Raw genomic sequence first — 21,535 nt, 5'->3', positions numbered from 1 at the left:
GAATTGGCATTAATATTTATACATATGGAGAAAGTATTTGATAGGGTAAATTGGGAAATAATATTTGATATTTTAAAGCAAATGGGAATAGGAGAGACATTTCAAAACTGGATTAGAGCAATATACACAAAGCAGGAAGTACAAATAATAACAAACGGAGAAAAAAACTATTGGAGTAAAAATATATAGGGGTACAAGAGAAGTATGCCTGCTATCTCTACTATTATTTTGTATGGTATTAGAAACATTAGTTAAGAAAATAAATTCAGATAAAAACATTCAAGGAGTAAAAAGTAAAGGGGTAGAATTTAAAATTTGAGCACTTGCAGATGACCTAGTAATAATCTTGGAAAAACTATTACTTAGTATAGAAACATTAAAGAAGGAAGTAAGAGAACAGAGAATTGAAACAGTATCCTCAAAGGTTTTTGGCTTTCACAGAACTTTCCACATGGCAAATGAAGTTAGCAATTACATAACATTATTATCAATTTCTGATTTCACACATGATATTATGATTTCTAGTGAAACTACCATATTTAGCTGTAGTCTTCCTCTCTCTCGTTGACATCTGCACTGAACCCAGCATTGGATCTGTTCAGAGCCTCATGTGAAATAGGAGCTCTGCATTGAGTAGAGGTATTCAATGGGGTTCCCCATTCTTGATTGTAAGGGTCCAGATTCTGTAGTTGCTGTGAAACAATCGTCCAGATTGCTGAGGGAAGCATCATCACTATCCAGCGCACAAAAAAGAGGTTCAGAACCTTCGGGACAGATGAAGAATAAGTTTTGTTCAGTTGAAAAAGTCCTTTGGAAGGGTCCAAAGATGTAAGAACCATTGGAGTGATTGGAAGCACTAGTAAAATGCTCTTATGCTGTTTACATTCATTTCCATCTCCAAATTTTGTCATCAGAACTTTAACCAAGCTATTCCATTTTGAATAACTTTTTTAAATAATTAGTTTTTATTGAATATTTTACAAACAATTACATAATGATTCATTTTTATTTTACTCCCCCAACCCCACCCTCCCTCCCTCCCACCCTCCTTCTTCCTCTTCAAGGAAGGCCTTTTTGTTTGCAAGACTGAATGTACACCCCTCAAATGTGACCAGGGCAGATATCTGCAGACCCCATTTTTGAATCGTGCATGTCACTGTGATCAAGCTCCAGATGTTCTCCATCATATTGTATTGCCTTGTCCATTGTATATAATTCCGAGGGGAAAATTGTTAAGAAGGTTATTGGAAATGAATATCTCTTTGAATGGGTTATCCGTGGAATACCTATTGGAAGATTAGAACCCACACATTATGAGGTTAATGGCCAATTTTCTGGTGGAGGCAACAAGATTATGGTTTAAATTTTAATAACGATCCTGAAGTTTTATTGTAAATGTTGTAATGCATGTTGTTTTTCTATGCCTAATAAAGGTTGACTGACTGTCTTTCTTAATAGCTATAGAGTATATCCACATAGCACTTCATGATCCATTTCCCATAATATGGATAATAATCCAAATCATATTGGTTATCTCTCTATACGAGGGTTGCTATTTCCTGTTTTTTCCTGGGACAATTCCGGATTGGAGGGTCCAAAAAATGTCCTGGCCCAGCTGGGCATTTTTGGCCCTCCAATTAGGGATTCCTACTTTGTCCAGGCCACATTTTGTCAATTTCCAGTCGGACTGGAGATTGACAAAGTGTGCCTGCCTAGAGCAAGGCAGGATTGGCTCCTTCCCTCACATGACCTTCTCTTCAGCTGCAGCCCTTCCTTCCCTGGCCTTGGACTCAGCCTTCTGACTGTTCAGATGCCTCTGAGGGAGCCAATCAAGAAAAGATGGCGGGGCCAGGCACTGCCAAGATGGAGCTGAGGAGGGATCCAATGTGGCTTCAAGACTGAGGAGGAGGAGGAGGGAAGCCGCTCCTCCTTTTCATTTTCTTAAATGAAGAGGGAGGGAATTTCTGGGCCTGCCAAAGTGGGGAGGGAGGGAGGGTTGGAAGAAGACTGGGAAACAGGAAAAAGTTGAGGGTGAGCCTGGAGCGGAGGCGGGGCTGCTGCTGGAGCCAGAGTTACCAGGCTTTTTGTCCTCCACTTCTCCGGGCTGCTCGCTAGTCTGGACTGGAGGTGGAGGCCAAGGAGCAGTGGCTCTTGGAGTCAGAGTGGCGCTTCCCTCTGAGGCTGTTGGTAATAGTAGTAGGGGGGGCAAGCTATGGCTGAGCAGAGGACGGAGACGGCAGAGACAACAACAACAGCAATAGCAGAAGGTGACAGTTATAGTGCAAGAGATGGCCAAGACAGCTTCCTCCTCTGCCACCACCTCAGCCAGGGCTGGGCCTCATGAAGGTCTGCTCCCTTGTACTCCGAAGGAGAGCCGTGGCCCCCTGGAGCACCTTCGCCTCCTTCCGCAGCTCCTTCTCCCCACTTTGATACACCACTGACTAAAGAGGGGAGGCAGATGATGGGGAGCGATGAGACAGCAGGGCCTTGGACCCCAGACACACACACACTCCTTTTCCTTTGTTCCTTGTTGTGTACTTTCAAGTTGTTTTCGAATTGGGAACCCTAAAGTGAAACTATCCTGGGGTTTTCTTGGCAAGACTTATTCAGAGGAGATTTGCCATGGCCTTGTGATGAGGCTGAGAGAGTGTGACTTGCCCATGGTCACCCAATAGGCATGGAATCAACCCTGGTTTCCAGAGCCCTAGCCCAACACACAAACCACATAAAGTTACATCCCAACCTTCTGTCCAGGAAGAATGTCAAAATGACCTCCATTTTGAGCATGACTGAGAAGCATGAATTTATATTAATTTTTTATTAATGTTTTTGGCTTTTAGTTGGTCATGTCCTCCATTTTTTGAATGTCCTACATTTTGTACCAGTTTTGTGGAAGACAATTATGGCAACCCTACTGTATACCAATTTTCTCAATCATTGTTTTCCATTCATTGGCCCATGTTTCTAACTCTATCTGTCCAATATATTTCTATCTTCGTTTTGTAAGAAAATTAAAATAATAAAAATTTGGTTATATATTTTTTCAAGAATAAATTAACTCCACACCAATTTTTCCTTCCACGTGCTGCTTTCAATATTTGCTTTATCACATACTCTTCATTCTCATTCATTCATCTTAAATGAAGTGTGATGCTATTTCCTTTACTGAGCTATATATATTTCCCTAGAATCTCATTTATTTCTTTACTCTCTAAAACTTCTGAATGAAGGAACAGCTCCACCACATATGGATATATGATCCTTTAATGCAGCAATCATGCCAGCAGTTAGGTGAACAATTTCCATTTATAAAGGATAATTGATATACCACTGATCCATCAATTTCACTTGTTATTTTTAAAGGCAAAGGTAAAGGTAGTCCCTTGACATGAATGTCTAGTTGTAAACAACTGTAGGACGCAGTGCTCATCCCCATTACTAAGCTGAAGAGCCAGCATTGTTCAACAATTACTCATGTCATCTTCCCATTAAAGTAATACCTATTTATTTACTTGTATTTGCATATTTTTGAACTGTTAGGTTAGCAGAAGCTTGAACTAGTGACAGAAGCTCATCCCATCATGCATTACTTGGGCCTCGAACTGCCAGCCTTCCAACCTCATGTTCATCATAACTGACATTTTAACCACTAACATCTTAACCACCAAGCCACCACACCCCATTCTTTTACTTTCATGTTTTCTTTACTATTTCTTTAATCCATGTTTTGGTCTCATCTCCTGTAATTATTAAATCTTTGTCTCATGAAGCTTTCAACCTTCTTCAATACTAAATTTTGTCTTGAGCACAGCCCTAAATATTATACTAGTTAAACTTTTTTTGCATTTTAATTTTCTTTTTATTATACCCACTAGTCCTGTATTTTCTTCTTTATCATGAATTCTTAATTCTTACTTTTTTTAAAAAAAAATAATGCCTCTTATCTGAAGCCAGTTCTGAGTGCCAAATAAGTAATTCAACTCATTTTCCTCTAGAGTTTTCAGGTTTCATCGTATGGATCACCTATTTTTATATAACCTTTTTCTTTTATTGTTTTAAATATTTTCCTTATTTCTTGACTGTTATTTCTGTTTATGCATTGAACTGGAAAGGGTTTCCAATTTTGTATTAACAATCATTTCTGCCATTTATCTCATATCAGTAAATTTAAATCCAAGGACCAACTATTATTTTTTTATTCTGACAGGCTTTTAAAACAGAAAGTTTTTAAAGGATGGACTAGGATGTCGTATTATTTTAAAATAGCTTCACTGAGCCTCAGAAGCTTCTTAGCCAGCTACCCTCCATTCTCTCTGAGTCATCTCCACCCGAGGAGGAGTTTTACAGAGCTTCAGAGGCTTCAAACCAGCCATTCTCCACCCTTTCTGAGTCATCTCCAGCAGAGGAAGAGCTTCAGAGGCTTAGAAGCCATTACTGCCTGGATTTCATTTCTAATTTCCTTGAAATAATTTCAGAAATTTACTTGACTACTGTTTTGTAGCTCTTACAGCTACTCAGAGGTTAGTTCACCCACTGGAAACTGTTATTATTATTATTATTATTAACCTTTATTTATAAAGCGCTGTAAATTTACACAGCGCTGTACATACAATCTTTTTAATTGGACAGTTCCCTGCTCTCAGGCTTACAATCTAAAAAGACACGACACAAAAGGAGAAGGGAAAGGTGGTGGGGAAGGGGCCTCTCTAGTAGGATAATACAAACAAAATACATAGCAATACAGGAAATGATTCAATAAAACAGACAACAAAAGAACAACAAAAAGCAAGTGACAATTATGCAATGCCTGGGAACGCTTCTCTGAACAGGATGGTCTTCAGCTCCGTTTTGAAGCTGGTTAAAGAAGAGATGGCTCTTGTTTGCGGGGTAAGAAGGTTCCAGGAGTGAGGGGCAGCGAGTGAAAAGGGGCGAATCCGAGATGGGGCAGAGGAAATCCTGGGCTGGGACAGCAGACCTTGACTACCAGAACGGAGGGCCCTAGTGGGAAGGTGAGAAGAAATAAGGTCTGATAAGTAAGGAGGGGCCAGCCCATGGAGGGCTTTAAATGTGGACAGCGGGAGCTTATACTGAATACGAAAAGGGAGGGGGAGCCAATGAAGGGATGCCAACACAGGAGAGATGTGGTCAGAGCGGTGGGCGGATGTGATAATGTGTGCAGCTGAATGCTGGGCAGAATTTAAAGGACGGAGGTGAGAAAGAGGAAGCCCAGCCAGGAGGACGTTACAGTAATCAAGTCGTGAGACCACTAGGGTATGGACCAGGATCTTGGCAGTAGAGGCAGAGAGATATGGTCGGATTTTGGCAATGTTGTATAAAAAGAATCTACAAGCCTTGGCTGTGGTCCGGATCTGAGGGGTACACGACAGAGAAGAATCAAAGATAAAACCAAGACTGCGGGCTTGCTGGACTGGTTGAATAGAAATTGACTTAGTGTAACCTTCTGTAAGTGCCTTTCTTATCTGACTAGTTTATCCATCAGACTCGTAGCTTCTTATGGTGACAGGCAATGGCCCGGTACAGATTTTAGGGGCCAGTTTTAGGGCTCGGGAGTGCAGAGCGTCTGCATGCTCCCGAGCCCTACTGCACACCGCTGGTGCCATCATGGGGGCTGCCATGATGATGCAGGTGCAGCGCAGCATCCAAATGTCACCACACTGTAGTGTGCGTCATCGGTGCATGTGAGTGTGTCAATGGTGCACCAATGGCACCCGGTGCGTGGGTTCTTTTTAGTCCTGAAGAAGGCCGTGGTGTTTGGTTGGTGTGGCCTCCTTGCAGCAAAAAAACGGATTGCTACAGGCCGTCTTTTATGGCGGTCTGTCATGCCCCAATGTTACTGAACACTATTAGCTATTATTTTTCCGTATTTTTCATTGTTACATCTTGTGCTGCTGATCTCTGGGTCAAGAATCCATTTCTTTTCATGACCCCTTCCATCTCTCCTAATCTGATCCCCATCTGGCCTCTTCCTCTTTCTCAGTTTCCATTCTTCTGTTCACTTTGTAATTGTCATTCTGCAGCTCCTAAAGCGGCAGCATTCATTAACTTTTTCTTTCAAAATCTCTCAATCTCCATGCTCTTACTGAAACCTGGCTTCTGGCCCATGATACTGCTACCTCTGCAGCCCTCCCTTTTGTGGTCTCTCTTTCAACCATACTAGTTGTTCTGAGGGTAGAGGAAAAGGGGTCAGCATCTTACTGTCTAATTCCTGCCAGTTTCAAGTGCTATCTTTTCCCCCAAGCTACTGCTTCTCTTTATTTGAGTTTCATTCTATTAGACTTTCTTCCTTTACAGTTGTGGGTTGCTGTTACCTATCATCCACCCTGTTCTGTTATTCATTTCCTCTCTGACTTTGTGTCTTGGCCGACATTCTTTTTATCAGGTTCCATCCCCTCTCTGATCTTAGGTGTCTTTAGAATCCATTTGGACAACTCCAGCAATCTGGCAACCTTTCACTTTTGTTCTCTCTTAGCTTCTTTTGATCTTCAACTTCATTCTAATTCTGCCACTCATTCACTTGGTCACTGTCTTGATCTTGCTCTTGCTGCAAAATGTGTCATCTCTGACTACCAGGCCAACAATTTTCTGTTATCTGATCATTATTTAATCTCTTTTACTCTTGCTCATACACCATCTCCTTGTCATATCATTTGACTTTTGCGAACTTCAATTTGTTAATCGTTACCATCTCAGTCAGTCCTCGGATTCTTCTTTAAATTTTGGGGACTCTGCTGACTCCGCAATGTCTTTATTTAACTCTATACTTTCATAAACTCTTCATAGGTTTGTCCCAATTTCCATATGTGTGTTTTTCTTTACATCTAGGTCTCAGCCCTGGCTTACTCCCATAGTCTGGTTTCTCTGTTCTTGTTCTCGAGCAGCTGAGCATTTGTGGAAAAAATCGAGGGAGTGAGCTGATTTCATTCATTATAAATTTGTCTTATCTTCCTTTTCATGTGCCCTGTCCATGGCTAAACAGAACTATTATCTTTGATATGTGTCAATGAGAGGCACCTGTAGCATTTGTTCTCCACTTTAAACGCCTTGTTAAAACCTTCTTCCCCTCCTGTCTCTTCATTATTTTCTCCTAACGACTTTGCTACTTATTTCATTACTAAGATTAATACTGTTCTCTCTGAGATTGTCCCTCCTGTTTGTTGAGCTATAATTAATTGTCAAGCATTATCTTCTAAACAAAAATTCTCTGTGTTTACTCCTGTCTCTTTCAGTGAACTCTCTATGCTGCTAAACTCTTCCAAACCTGCAACTTGTTCTCTCATTCCAATTTCTTCTTGTCTTCTAATTTCTCTCACTCCTTCTCTTCTGCCTTCACTTCTTTATAGCTTTAATCTCTCTCTCTCTACTGGCACTTTTTGTCTTTAAACATGCTCTAGTCTCCTGTATGCTGAAAAAACCCTCTCTTGAGCCTTCTTCTCTGTCTAGCTGTCATCCTATTTCTTATCTTCCTTTTCTCTCTAAGGTTTTGGAATGAGTTGTTTATTCTTGCTGTCTAGAGTTTCTTGAGATAATTCCATTTTAGATCCTTTTCAGTCCAGTTTTTGCCCATGTCAAGGCTCTCACAAAGACCTCTGATGATCTCTTGCAGGCCAAAGCAAATGGCCTTTATTCTGTTCTTGTCCTCCTAGATCTGTCTGCAGCTTTTGACACCGCTGACCACTGTTTTTTAGTTGATATACTCTCTGACCTTGGGTTCTCAGATTCTATTCTTAATAATAATAATAATAATAATAATAATAATAGGATTTATTTATATGCCGCCCAATCACTGGGAATCCGGGCAGCTTACAACAGAGGGGATAATAGATGGTTCCCTGTCCTCAGGCTTACAATCTAAAAAGACACGACACAAAAGGAGAAGGGAATGGTTGGGTGGGGGGAATCAGGTCCAGCATTCTTCTCTCCCTCTGAGGCAGATGGACTAGAAGGAGGGCTCTTTTTCTTAATTGAGGCCAGGCCTGTTGGCATTGGGCCTGTTCTTTTGCTCCCTCCCAGGCCAGAAGATGACAGTTGGAAGGAGGGAGGGGAGGGCTCTTCCTCTTCAGGTCCGATGGTGTTGGGCCTGTCCTTTCGCTCCCTCCCAGGCCAGAAGATGACAGTTGGAAGGAGGGAGAAGAGGGCTCTTCCTCTTCAGGCCCGATGGCGTTGGGCCTGTCCTTTTGCTTAAGGGTTTACCTATTTGTCTGAGTGGTTCTTAAGTGGTTTAAACCCTATTTGTCTTTAGATAAATTCATAAATTCCTTTGGCTTTTCTTATCATCTGTATGCTGATGACACCCAGGTCTATATTTCCACCCCAGTCTTTCCTCAGGTCTTGAACAGCATCTTCTTGTCTTGACACTGTTTCTCAGTGGATGCGGCACCGGAGCTTAAAGTTCAGTATGTCCAAGACTGAGCTTCTTGTTTTTCCTCCAAAGCCTACTGTTCAATACTCTTTTTCAATTCTTGTCAACGACATCTCTATTCACCCTGTGCAGGAAGCCTGCAGTCTTGGTTTCATTTTTTATTCCTCCCTCTCATGTATTCCCCCAGATTCAAGCTATAGCTAAAACATGTAGATTTTTTTCCCTTTTGACCATTTCTTTAGGCCTCCTCCACCAAGATTCTAATCCATTCCTTAGTAGCCTCACGACTGGATTTCTGCAACCTTCCTCTGGTGGGGCTTCCTCTTTCTCATCTCCGTCCTTTGAGCTGCACGTATCATTCAGCTGCACGTATTATTATGTCGGCTCACCATTACGATCAAATTCTGATATTTCGTCATCCCTCCACTAGCTCCCCCTCCCCCTCCTTATTCATTATAAACTCCTGTTGATGACTTTTAAAACCCTGCATGGGCTGGCCCCTCCTTACTTATTGCATCTTCTTTTCCTGTACCTTTCTATTCCCTCCCTCCATTCTGGCAATCAAGGACTGTTGTCCCAGCCAAGCTTTTCTACTTCTCCAGCTCAGATCTGCCCTTTTTCTTTGGGCTGTCCTTATTCCTGCTACCTTCTTCCCACTCAAGCATGGTTCATCTCCTCTTTACCCAGCTTTAAAACTGAGATAAAGACAATTCTGTTCAGGGAAGTGTTCCCAGATATTACTTGATTATTATTTGATGTTTATTTCAATTTGTTGTTTGTATATTTTTGTTGAATTATATTGTGTATCAATTTTGTATTATATTCTCTAGAATGTATGCCTCTGGCAGGTCCATTTTATTTTATTTTATTTTATTTTATTTTATTTTATGTACAGCGTTGTGTAAACTTACAGCACTTAATAAAATTTAATAATAATAATAATAATAATAATGTATACTCTTTTAAACACTTTTATCTTTTTTTTAACTGTACAGTTGGCCCTTGATAGTTGCAGGTGATCTGTTCTGGATGCCCCTGCAGATACCAAGATCCACAAATGCTCAAGTTCTCTTGTCCCCAATTGTAGCATGCACATGTGCCTCCTCCTCCCCCTCCTTCTCGTGGCAGTCACCACCGCCACCACCACTACCACCATGCGGGGCTGGGGCTGGAGCTGCCTCCTCCTACTCCTCCATGCACCTGCCGCCACCACTGTCAGTATGCAGGGCTGGGGCCGTATCTAAACAGCCGCCACTGCCACCATGTGGTGCTGGGGCTGCTACCTCCTCCTCCCCCTCCTCGTAGCTGCCGGCACCATTGCGCAGGGGTGCTGCTGATGCTGCCGCCTCCTTCCCCTCCTCCTCCACACTGCTATTGTGGGGGGCTGCCACCGCCCTGCACAATGGTGATAGTGGCAGGCCAGAGCAGGCCTGGCCAGCACTGGAGGAGGAGGGGTGAGGAAGAGGTGGAGGCGGAGGCGGCAGTGCTTCCATTAGCCTTTGTGGCCAGAAGTCCCATCCCTTCTTTTGGCTGGCAAACTCCCTGAGTGGTTGGGAGTCCGGGAAGGGGCGGGACGTCTGACAGCAAAGGCAGCTGGAGCTTGTAGGCAGCCAGATGTCCCACCGCTTCCTGGCATCCCAACCAATCAGGGAGGCCACCAGGCGGGACTTTCGGCTGCAATGGGGGTCGCGGTCCAACAAACATTGGGAACCGCTGACCTAAGGTCTTAAGATAATAAAAGAGTTGTGTTGCAAGCATCCTTAGCTCTATGGTGTCCATTCATGAAGGAACTCTGAATGCCAGGACCATCTCCAACCCAAAGAAGGGCACAAATCTGTTTTACTATTGGTAATAATTTAATTCTATTTTAATACATCACTTTTCTATGTTTTTAATTGTACCGTTCTTTTAAATTGTAAGTCACCCAGTTTTGGAGGGAAAGTCAGATACAACTAAATAGTATCATCATCATCCTCATCCTCATCATCATTTAATCTTTATTTTTGTGGACTAGTACCTTAAGTTTTTAAAAAGATCTATATTCCATATTATTAATTTGCTTTTCAATACTTACCCATTTTTTTTCTCATGATATTCAAGATCTAATATGAAAGTATGTTTCAAGAGTGGGAACTCCCATGCTTTGTTCTGATTATCATGCAATAACCTGATAGCAATTCTCGATTTCTTTTCCCCTGAAATCTACCTACTAATTGATCCATCCCAGCTTCTTATCAATTTTATAGGTGTTTAAAAATTCCAAACACCCCTGAGCCTTATCACACAGAGGTTTTTGCAGCTTTCTGCAGCTCAGCTCCGACGTGACTGTGGGTCCAAAGATGTGAATTCACGCGATAATGTGATGTGTTATCACACGCGATTCCTTTCTATGGGGGCTCCTTCCGTGGTGCTTCTGCAGTGATTCCAAAGTGAGCCCTCATTTTGGTGAAATTGGTAACAAGCGAATTCACAAAAATTGCCTCCGAGCTCACTTCGATTTCACTCTGAATTGGTCTGGTGTGGAATACAACTTTGCTTCGGCTCTGGTACACCACCACAAACCCCTTGGGTTGCAAATTTCCCATGATGTGGCGCTGCAATTTTTCTCCATTTTCTTTCGGTGGTCCTTTCACTTTCAGGGCAACTTTCAGGGCTACTCGTTTTTGGGGAATATATATGTGTGTGTATGCGTGTGAATGTGAATATACAGATATGTCTGTCTGTCTGTCTGTCTGTCTGTCTGTCTATCTATCTATCTATATGTGTGTGTGTTGAAACTGCTGAAATGGAGGGAAAAATAAAAAAGGGGGATGAAGAAGAAACAGAAATATTCACGAGACAAATATTCACGCAATCACACAATTACGCGAAACAGGGAACAAGAACTTGCGCCCCTTTTCACCCCAGAAACGTTCAAGGTCACGATGCATTCAGACCCCCACTGAGCATGTGCAAGGGTGCCAATTTGAATAATTGAATCCCACCCGTGTGGTAATACAATTTGCGCTCACTCCGCTTTGCTTGAATCCGCATCATGTGACTTGCCTTGGATTTGATTCCCCCTCGATTTGGAAGGGCAACAGAAAGGCAACCAGGTGTGATAAAACATTCATGTTATAACATGAATTCGCATAGCTGAACCAGGAGTAACCCCGGATCTGAGCTGCAAAATCCTCCGTGTGATAAACACCACTATCTTAAGTCCATTTGCATAAAGATAGCATCAATGCCATATTAGATAGCTTCAGAAAATCTGAAAATTACTTCTAAGAAAGGGACTCTCATGCAGTGTGGAGAAATTTGAAACATATTTAAATTTTGTTTCTGATATTCTGTGTTGGTGTTGAGGTGTTCCCCTTGGTCCAGCTGAGACATTTCAATGGGGCATACCAAAAGAAGATGTGTGTTTATGGGTGAGTCGGGCAGAGAGAGGGAGGGGGAATACAGCTTTAAATTTTCAATCATTTTTGACTACTTCAGAATATGCTGATCTTCAGTCCTTACCATAAGAATTCATATGGTCACCGGGCATTGGTGATGGAGTGAGCCTTTGCAGGATGGGATGTGAGCCATAGATGTCTTGATCAAACACCAAAATTTGCTGTGAGGGTAGTTGCAAGTTGGTGTGTGAGTTCATAATTCCCTCAAGACTAGTGCTGCTGCAATTGTTTGTCTGGACTGGAGGAAATGGGAAAGTCAATGGTATGAAATCCTATGATTAATTTCCTCTACTGAACCATCGATATTCAGCCGTCTCACAGCACCACCTACTGCCAGAGCACGTTTTTGTTTAATTTTTCTAATGATTTTTCTTAATGACCTTCCTGAACTCCTGGTATCAGGATGTAAAAACTACTGCTGAGCTCCCCTGTTTTCAACTTCAGGATTGTCAAAAACTCCCAGTCTTACAAAATGTATTCCTTCTTAGGGAAGCAACAGCATGTAAGTGGTCCTAGACGTTAAGATTAAGTGAATGAATATATATTGTTCTCAGGACTTTCAACAGCCTGCCCAAATCAATAACTTTTTCCAGGCACAATAATGACAGCTCTATTTCTCATCATTTAGGGAAGGATGTACAGAATATGAATTTGAAAGGAGGGGACACAGGAGGGGAGCTAGCTGCATCTATTGATGTCTCCTTGTCATATAGAAGAACCCCTTAGTTCAGAAATCCAGGCTTCAGTAGTGAAAACACAAAAAAACTTTTATTCAGAAAACTATAGCTGCTCTCCATAGATGCATGTTGTCAGAACTTTTAATAAAAAGACCCCAGCATTAGCAAAGCCTAGTAAAACACTCACAACTTGACATCTTAGATAGAGTATATTCTTATTAATCAGAAAAGCAAAACATCCCCCATTTCCCTTGAGAGCCCTCTTCCACTCTCACTCCATCTGTTCTCAAGAGACTGATTTTGGATCTTTCAAGCACAGCCTCAACTCCCTTCCCAGCAATGTGAACAACAGTTTTAGCAATTAACACACTACTACATGTCCTATCATTTAGTGACAGTACTCTATATTACATTATATGCCAGCAGATAATACGTAAGCAAAGCCAGTTCTCAAAATCATGACAGGCAGGCTGAAGGACTCAGCTCCTGACACCCCTTTCACATTCAGAATTATGATTGCAAGTCAGGTTTTGAGGGCATGGATGGTACATAGTTCCCATTATAGAGGAGGGTTGAGGAAGGAGGGGAACTTACTGGAAGTAAGCCTCTGTGTGCTTTGCTGATCCTGCTGTTGTTGCTGTTGTCGTCTTGCTAGCTTCTTAATCTTTATTAAAAGACAAAATCATTATTAAAAGACAAAAAATATTAGAGCAAGACTATCCACCCCCCCTAGATTTCTTACATGGTGGGAATTAGCAGATTAAGAGAGCCTGATTTACCAGCTTCTTTGTGATGCTGCTTTGGCACTCCACAAAGCTTACTTACGTACATAATATTTGCAGCATATAGAAACCTGAAAGGTTCCACATCTGTAGATAAGTGACTCATTCCTGGCTCACACACTGTCCTCCATGCTCACTATCTTTGCCCTTACCCCACTCATTTCTGCAGTTATTTAACTCTCCCTTCACTCCATTTTCTCTTTATAAATATTATTTCTCTTTTCCTCTGTATAATTTTTTGCAAACCTTTAACATATCTCTAGTTGCAGTGCAATGGAAGGCAGGCTTTGTCCAATGAGTCAATGGCGGGATACAGACGGGCAGGGGAAGACGTCTTGGAGGTGTAGTCTGCTGAATACGGAGCCTCCAGACCGCCCGCCCCGGGGGCGTGGCTCAGGAGATGGGGCTTCCACATGGGGGGCAGTGAAGACGCCTCACCTGGGGCCGTTTCAGACCCGGAGTTTCCAAACCGCCGCCTCGGAGGACGCTGCAAAGAGAGAGGCAGCTTCTGCACGGGCGGCCAAAAACGGGGCTTTTTTTTTTCTTTTGCCGGCTGGCGGATGCGCAGCTGCGTAGCTGCAGCGCTAAGCAGCGGCGGCAGAAAGCCTATGGGCACATTTAAAGTGCCCAAGCCCCTTTAAAACTTTTCCCCCCGCTCTGCCCAAGAACAATGGTGGTCTCCTGCCAGCTGGTGATCAGCTGGTGTTGGCATCCTTGTCCGCTTGCACTTTGCCAGTGTCACCAGCATCATAGATGCCTCCTCTCCTTTGGTCCCCGCGCTCCTGCTGAATCTGCAATGCACAGCTACAGCTGTCTCCGCTGCCACCGCTGTCCCCCTGCCGTCCCCCATCACCTCCCTTGTACATATGTAAATATTTACAGTTTTAGCGTTTTTTATTGTTAGGTGAAAATGGCACAGGAATGTGTGTAGGGGTTCACTTTAAAGTCCAAACTTTCCAAGCAGCGCATGTGTACATGTTGCTCTAGGGTTAGGGTTAGGGTTAGGGTTAGGGTTAGGGTTACGAGTCTTAAAATGCGCTGCAGCTGTGCTGCAGCTTCCACACCTGCATGGCAGCTGACGCTGCAATTAAAGCCTGACTGCAAACTGCGCATGTTCCAGGACCCCGACTCATTATGCGACGCAGCAGACACGGAGCTTTTAAATGGGCAACTTAAATTAGCAGTGTAGCAATTCTGGCGTACCGGTGCAGCAGCTTACAGACGGAGCTGCGCAGCTGCGCATCAAACGGAAAAGAAGCGGAGAAAAGCAGCACCTTTTTAATGCCGCTTCTTCCCGCTTGGGGCGTGCGGGGGGCGTGTTCATGGCGGCATTCAGGTAAGGCCCGTCTGAAGGCTCTACCTTCGTGACGTCATGAACACACCCCTTTTTGCCCGTCTGTATCCCGCCAATGTGACTTTGACTGCATCAACATTGCAGAAATAATCCAGTCTGGCACCACTTTAACTGCCCTGGCTCAGTGCTATAGAATTCTGAGAACTGTAGTTTTGTGAGACATTTAGCCTGTTCTGATGCCACAACAAACTACAATTTCCAGAATTCCATGGCATTGAGCCAAGGCAGAAGTATCAAACTGGATTATTTCTGCAGTGCAGATGCAGCTTTATCAGTGAGTCAATGGAAACCTGAAGTCTGAATGTTCATGGAAGTCAAAGGATGTTCATGGAATGTTCCATATTACTGGGAGCAAGATTTCACAGAAACCTTAATACAGGCATATGTTATATGTGTGGTGTGTGAATAATTTTTTCTGCCTTCAAAGCTGCCTAAGGAGCACCAGCCTTTTAGATCAAGGAATGCAAAGTAACAAACAGACACAAATATATCAACCTGGTGGTAGGTAGAAGCCCTGGTTGCGCACTTGTTAAATGCTGGTACTGCAGCCACTCACTCACAAACCACAAGGTTGTGAGTTCAATTCAAGTCAGGAGCTCAGGGTCGACTCAGCCTAGCATCTTTCCAAGGTTGCTAAAATGAGTACCCAGCTTGCTGGGGGCAAGTAGCCTACAGTTGTAAACCGCTTAGAGACTGCTTACTGCAATATAAAGCGGCATACACATGAAATTGCTGTTGCTATATCAACATGCTTCCTACAGAAATTTCAGTCCAGAATATGTTCAGCTATCCAAAAGTTACATCTAGAGACCCAGCTTTCCATATACTGATTTTCAATCTCAGAATTTCCATAATTTTTTATTACACTGGAATACATGGCAAATTGCATCCAAATCACAGTAATTTATTTGTCATCAAGAAGGGTCCCAAATAACAGGTTCATGTTTTCAATGATATTTTGAATTTTTTTTTAAAAAAATTGACCTTCAACATCTACTGTTCTGTAAAAGTAAATAATCTAACCATAATTTAAGCACACAAGAATGTGCACACATGCACACACACACACACACACACACACATATTTCTAGATACCAAAATTTATTTAGAACTCTAATTCCTTTTGAGTCTTTTCTCCAAATGTGATTTTATTCTACCATGTGATGAAAATTTTGATTTTCATAGTTAGAGTAACTGCCTTCTTTCCAGGTATTTTACAATTCACAACTTTCTTTAATTTGCTATTCATAATGTTTTTTAGATTGTAAGCCTGCGGGCTGGGAAGCGTCTAATCTGAGAGCCTTAGGGACTGAAGGGCAGGGTATAAATACTGTAAATAATAATAATCATCATAATAATAATGTCTAGGTTCCAACAAATTGATAAATATATTTATACATAGCTAAGACTTCTCTTTTTTGCATCTTATCTTCTTTCTGTTATTTCTCAACATTCAAATGAGCCACTTTCCCTAAGGAGACACTTTTGTATCCAATGTTTTTCAAGGTAAAAATGCATTACTGGAATAATATAGGGTCTGCTTACTTGTGCCTAGATCAACATGATCCCTTCAACATCTGTTAAACAGAACATATGACGGGTTGGCAACCTACGGCCCGGGGCCGCATGCGGCCCACCAAGGCCTAGGGACCGGCCCCGGCCCGGCCTGGCCCTGCCGCAGATTGCCCCTGGGGCCTCTGGCCTCCAGTGCAAGCGCGTGGGGCCTCAGGCCTCTGGTGCAGGCGCACAGGGCCTTTGTGCACGGGGCAAGCGGCAGGCAAAGAGGAGCAAGTGGGGGCAAGGGGGGCAATTGTCTATAGAAGCCTCAGAAACATGCATTTATATTAACATTTTTTAAAAAATCAGCAGATTTTTTTGCGTGTCCTCCATTTTTTTAATGAAAAAGTGTCCTCCATTTTAAATTTTTGTCCTACATTTGCCGTGGTTTATTTATTTATTTATTTATTTATTTTAAAAATATTTACTTTTTTTTTGGCTTCGCCCCCCCCCCCTTCCCCCCGAGTTGTCTGAGGGACAGCAACCCGGCCCCTGGGTCAAAAAGGTTGCCTACCCCTGACATATGACTTTGATAAATTATATGAGCTATTTCCAGACAGGTGGCTCCTAGTATTAATAAATCTTTGTTCTTCCCCTGTAAACTACAAGAAAGATCACAGTTGACTTTCCATGCTATCAGGGGAAAGTAATTCCCCCCTCCCCCGCCTCATGTATTCATACTTCATAAAATGAGCATAACATAATTGTGGTGGATAGGGAAGTTATAATTTACGTGAGATGACATTTGTGCAGGGGAAAATTATACAATGTTTTTAAAAAGTTATTTATTTAATTCTAAATGCATATTCATTCAACTATGATTGTCCATTACTATCCATAAAATACCAAATAAATATTTAATAACATTTATATTTCATTGGGAATATAAATTAGAAGTACTTAATCAGGGGAAAATGATAGTCATTTTATCATTTTATCCATCGGGGCTAGCCTGAAGAAAGAGGCTCCTCCCTCCTTAACTGTCATCCTTCGGCCTATGAGGGAGAGAATAGGCTGGCCCAGCTCCATTGGGGCTAGCCTGAAGAAAGAGGTGCCTCCCTCCTTAACTTTCATCTTTCAGCCTGTGAGGGAGAGAATAGGCTGGCCCAGCTCCATCAGGGCTAGCCTGAAGAAAGAGGCTCTTCCCTCCTTAACTGTCATCCTTCGGCCTATGAGGGAGAGAATAGGCTGGCCCAGCTCCATCGGGGCTAGTCTGAAGAAAGAGGCTCCTCCCTCCTTAACTGTCATCCTTCGGCCTATGAGGGGGAGGATAGGCTGGCCCAGCTCCATTGGGGCTAGCCTGAAGAAAGAGGTGCTTCCCTCCTTAACTTTCATCTTTCAGCCTGTGAGGGAGAGAATAGGCTTGCCCAGCTCCATCAGGGCTAGCCTGAAGAAAGAGGCTTCTCCCTCCATAACTGTCATCCTTCAGCCTATGAGGGGGAGAGTAGGCTGGCCCAGCTCCATCAGGGCTAGCCTGAAGAAAGAGGCTCCTCCTTCTATAACTGTCATCTTTCAGCCTGTGAGGGAGAGAATAGGCTGGCCCAGCTCCATCAGGGCTAGCCGGAAGAAAGAGGCTCCTCCCTCCATAACTGTCATCCTTCGGCCTATGAGGGGGAGAGTAGGCTGGCCCAGCTCCATCAGGGCTAGCCTGAAGGAAGAGGCTCCTCCCTCCATAACTGTCATCCTTTGGCCTATGAGGGAGAGAATAGGCTGGCCCAGCTCCACCAGGGCTAGCCTGAAAAAGAAGAGCCCTCCCTCCAGTCCATCTGCCTTGGTCCAGGCCTCAGAGGGAGAGAAGAATGCTGGACCTGATCCCTTCCCCTCCACCATTCCCTTTTCCTTTTGTGTCGTGTCTTTTTAGATTGTAAGCCTGAGGGCAGGGAACTGTCTATTATCCCCTCTGTTGTAAGCCACCCGGATTCCCAGTGATTGGGCAGCATATAAATAAATCCTATTATTATTATTATTATTATTATTATTATAGTAGCAATAACTGAAACATTTACTGTATCTCTCATACACACACACACACACACACACATTGCATTGTAACACTCTTTAGCAGGGGTCGGCAACCCCTGGCCTGTGGAGGCGGCAGGACCGGGCCCAGCCTAGTCCTGCCGCCGCCACCTCCTCCTCCTCCTCCAGGCCTCCAAGCTGCCCTTGGCCCTTTAAGGGCAGCAGCGTGGAGGAAGACGAGGCCTGGCTTCATTCTCCTCCTCGCCGCCGCCGCGGCGGAAGAATGGCCAAGGGCAGCTTGGAGGCCCACAGGCCTCCAGGCTGCCCCTGGCCCTTTTTCCGCCACGGCAAGGAGGACTAGGGCAAGCCTCGTCCTCCTCATCCCCGCTGCTCTTAAAGGGCCAGGGGCAGCTTGGAAGCCAAGAAGCCTCCAGGCTGCCCCTGGCCCTTTAAGAGCAGTGGGGGTGTGGAGGACCAGCCCGGTCCTGCTGCCGCTGGAGCCCAAGGGGGAAAGGAAGCCTTCCCGTGGGGAGGCTTCCCTCCCCTCTTGGGCTCCGAGGGCGGCCCGGGCCCCTGGCTGGAGCCCAAGGGGGGAAAGGAAGCTTTCCCATGGGGCGGCTTCCCTCCCCTCTTGGGCTCCGAGGGCAGCCCGGGCCCCTTGCTGGAGCCCAAGGGGGAAAGGAAGCCTTCCCATGGGGCGGCTTCCCTCCCCTCTTGGGCTCCGAGGGCTCCTCCTTTCCCTCTTCCTCCTCCTCAGCTTCCTCTCTTCCTCCTCTTCTTCCCCTCTTGTCTTCCTGCTCTTCTTTCTCCTCTTCTTCTTCTTCCTCCTCCTTTCCTTCTTCTTCCTGTTCCTCTCTTCTCTTCTTCTTCTTCTTCTTCTTCTTCTTCTTCCTCCTTCCCCTCTTCCTCCTCTTCTTCCCCTCTTCCTCCTCTTCGTCTTCCCCTCTTCCTCCTCCTCTTCCTCTTCCCCTCTTGTCTTCTTACTGCTCTTCTTCTTCTCTTCTTTTCCTCCTTCTTTTCCTCTTACTCTCTTCCTCCTCTTCTTTTTCCGGATGGAGACCTGGGGCTGCACAGGCCGAAATGGAGCCCGCGGAAGCGGCCTGCCGCCTCCATAGGCTCCCTTGCGGCCCTTGCGGCCCCAGGCCTCTCTCTCTGGAGGGAGGCCTGGGGCCGCATGGGCCGAGAAGGGGCCCACGGAAGCGGCCTGCCACCATGGAAGCGGCCCTTGGAGCCCTTTCGGCCAAAGGGAAGGGCCTGGGATGGGTGCCCAAGCCCTTCCCTTCGGTCTCCCTCCCCTTCGGCCGAAAGGGCCCCTTGGAGCCTGTTCAGCCGAGGGAAGGGACCGAGGAGGAGAGGGCAGGCACACGCCTCCTCCTCCCAGCGGGGATTCGGTGTAAGCTCCGCCCCCGGCATGCAGCCCCACCCCCGGAGGGTGGAACCTCCACCCCCTGGCTTCAGCTCCCCAGTTGTCTCAGGGACAGCAACCCGGCACCCGGCTCAAAAAGGTTGCCTACCCCTGCTCTTTAGCCTAAATTCTAATCTGACTAAATGAGGTCATTGGATTTATTTACATGTTGACTCACCATTCAACAACTGATTCGGTGGATTTACTCTAAGACTAACCAACCAGATGCTAGCCATTAACTTAAGCAATGTTTCACTGCTATTTTAATCAGTTATAAGAATTGCAACTGGAAAAGCATTTTTATTATTGAAAGAATTATGGAAATATTAACGGGGTTTTAAAACACTGTCCACCAGAAAAGTTACAGTAAATGCAGATCAGATCAATACTTACATCAGATCAATACTTACATCAAAACCACAGATGAAAGCACTACAGCCAGAATATAGAGAATATACTACTTCTATCTCTCAGATCTATTCTGAGACCTATTCCAAAAAAATCCAGGAAATCAAAGGGAAAGTCAAACCAAGGATCTTCAGGTGGGAGTGATCATGTTCTCCTGGAGTTTGTTATATAGTGAAAGGAGAAGCCAGGCATAGTCAGAAATCAGACTTTAGGACAGCTGATTTCAGTAAACTCAGGAAAATACTTTGAGTGATCCTGTGGTCAGGAATACTAAAAGAGAAGAGAGTTGAGGGCAGATGGGAGTTAATCAAAAGCAAGAGACACTGAAGGCGTAATTTGAAATTGTTCCAATGCAGAGGAAAAATGGGAGGTGTCTCAAGAGATCAGGATGGCTGACTAAAGGACTTTCAGCTGAGCTAGGTTTTAAATGGAACATGTATAAGAAATAGAAAAAGGGAGAAATCACCAAAGAGGAATTCTAACAAAAAGCTAGCATGTGTAGGGGGAACGTTAGAAAAGCCAAAGCACAGAATGAGCTCAGGCTTGCTAGACAGGTTAAAACAATAAAAAGGGCTTTTAGGGATATGTCCTTAGCCAAAGGAAGAAGGAGATGCCTCTGCATGGAGAAGATGGCAAAAAGCTAAAAGGGGACAGATAAAAAGGCAGAACTACTCAACATTCTTTGTCTCAGTCTTCTCAGAAAAGGAAAAGGGTGATCAAACAAAGGAAAATAGAGCAGATGACATAATAGGGAAATGCAACACAGAATAAGTAAAGAGATAGTACAGGAATACCTGCTTAATCTAAATGAATAAGTCTCCAGGACCAGATGAACTGCATCGAGGGGTATTAAAAAGAAGTGGCAAATGTAATTTCAGAGCCATCTTTGAGAACTCCTGGAAAACAGGAGATATACCAACACACTGGAGGAGGGCAAACAATGCCCCCAACGTCACAAAGGGTAGAAAAGAGGATTCCAAATATTATCATCCAGTTAGTCTGACATCAATAATAGGAAATTTTCTAGAGTAGCTCATTAAATAGAGAGTCTGTGAACATCTAGAAGGCAATTCCATAATCACAAAAAGTCAACACGGGTTTCAGAGAAACAAGTCATGCCAGATAAATCTAATCTCTTTTTAAAATAAAATTACCAGTTTGGTAGATGAACAGAATCCTGGGGATATAGCATATCTTGATTTCAGTAAGGCCTGTGACAAGGTTCCCCATAACATTCTTGCAAACAAGCTAGTAAAATGTGGGCTAGACCATGCAGCTATTATATTGATTTGTAATTGGTTGACCAGCTGAACCCAAAGGGTGCTCAGCAATTCAACATCTTCATCATGCAGAGAAGTAAGCAGTGGGGTGCCACATGGTTCTGTTCTACGCACAGTGCTGTTCAACATCTTTATCAACAACTTGGATGAAGGAATAGGAGACCTGCTTATGAAATTTGCAGATGATGCCAAATTAAGAGGAGTAGCTCATACTCCAGAGGAGGGTATCAAACTTCAAAATGACTTTAATAGATTAGAAATCTGGTCCAAAGCTAACAAAATGAATTTCAACA

General features: G+C 43.9%; 1 protein-coding gene across 1 annotated transcript in view; it reads right to left on the bottom strand.

Annotated features, from left to right (window-relative positions):
- Positions 1 to 442: 442 nt before the first annotated feature.
- Positions 443 to 21,535, bottom strand: part of LMX1A (LIM homeobox transcription factor 1 alpha) — a 92,534-nt gene continuing 71,441 nt past the window's right edge. Inside the window, exons 5-7 of the mRNA XM_089518330.1 lie at positions 13,092 to 13,161; positions 11,885 to 12,058; positions 443 to 764 (exon numbers count right to left, since the gene is read on the bottom strand). Of these exons, the coding sequence (XP_089374456.1) occupies positions 607 to 764; positions 11,885 to 12,058; positions 13,092 to 13,161 (402 nt within the window). The 3' untranslated portion in view covers positions 443 to 606. The remainder of the gene's footprint in view (positions 765 to 11,884; positions 12,059 to 13,091; positions 13,162 to 21,535) is intronic.

This window comes from Sceloporus occidentalis, unplaced genomic scaffold (genome assembly GCF_023333645.1).
Source record: "Sceloporus occidentalis isolate IW3139 unplaced genomic scaffold, rSceOcc1.0.p SCAF_3, whole genome shotgun sequence".
Lineage (NCBI taxonomy): Eukaryota > Metazoa > Chordata > Lepidosauria > Squamata > Phrynosomatidae > Sceloporus > Sceloporus occidentalis.
Note: the sequence above shows the minus strand (reverse complement) of the source record. Positions and strands in the feature narration are given on the sequence as shown.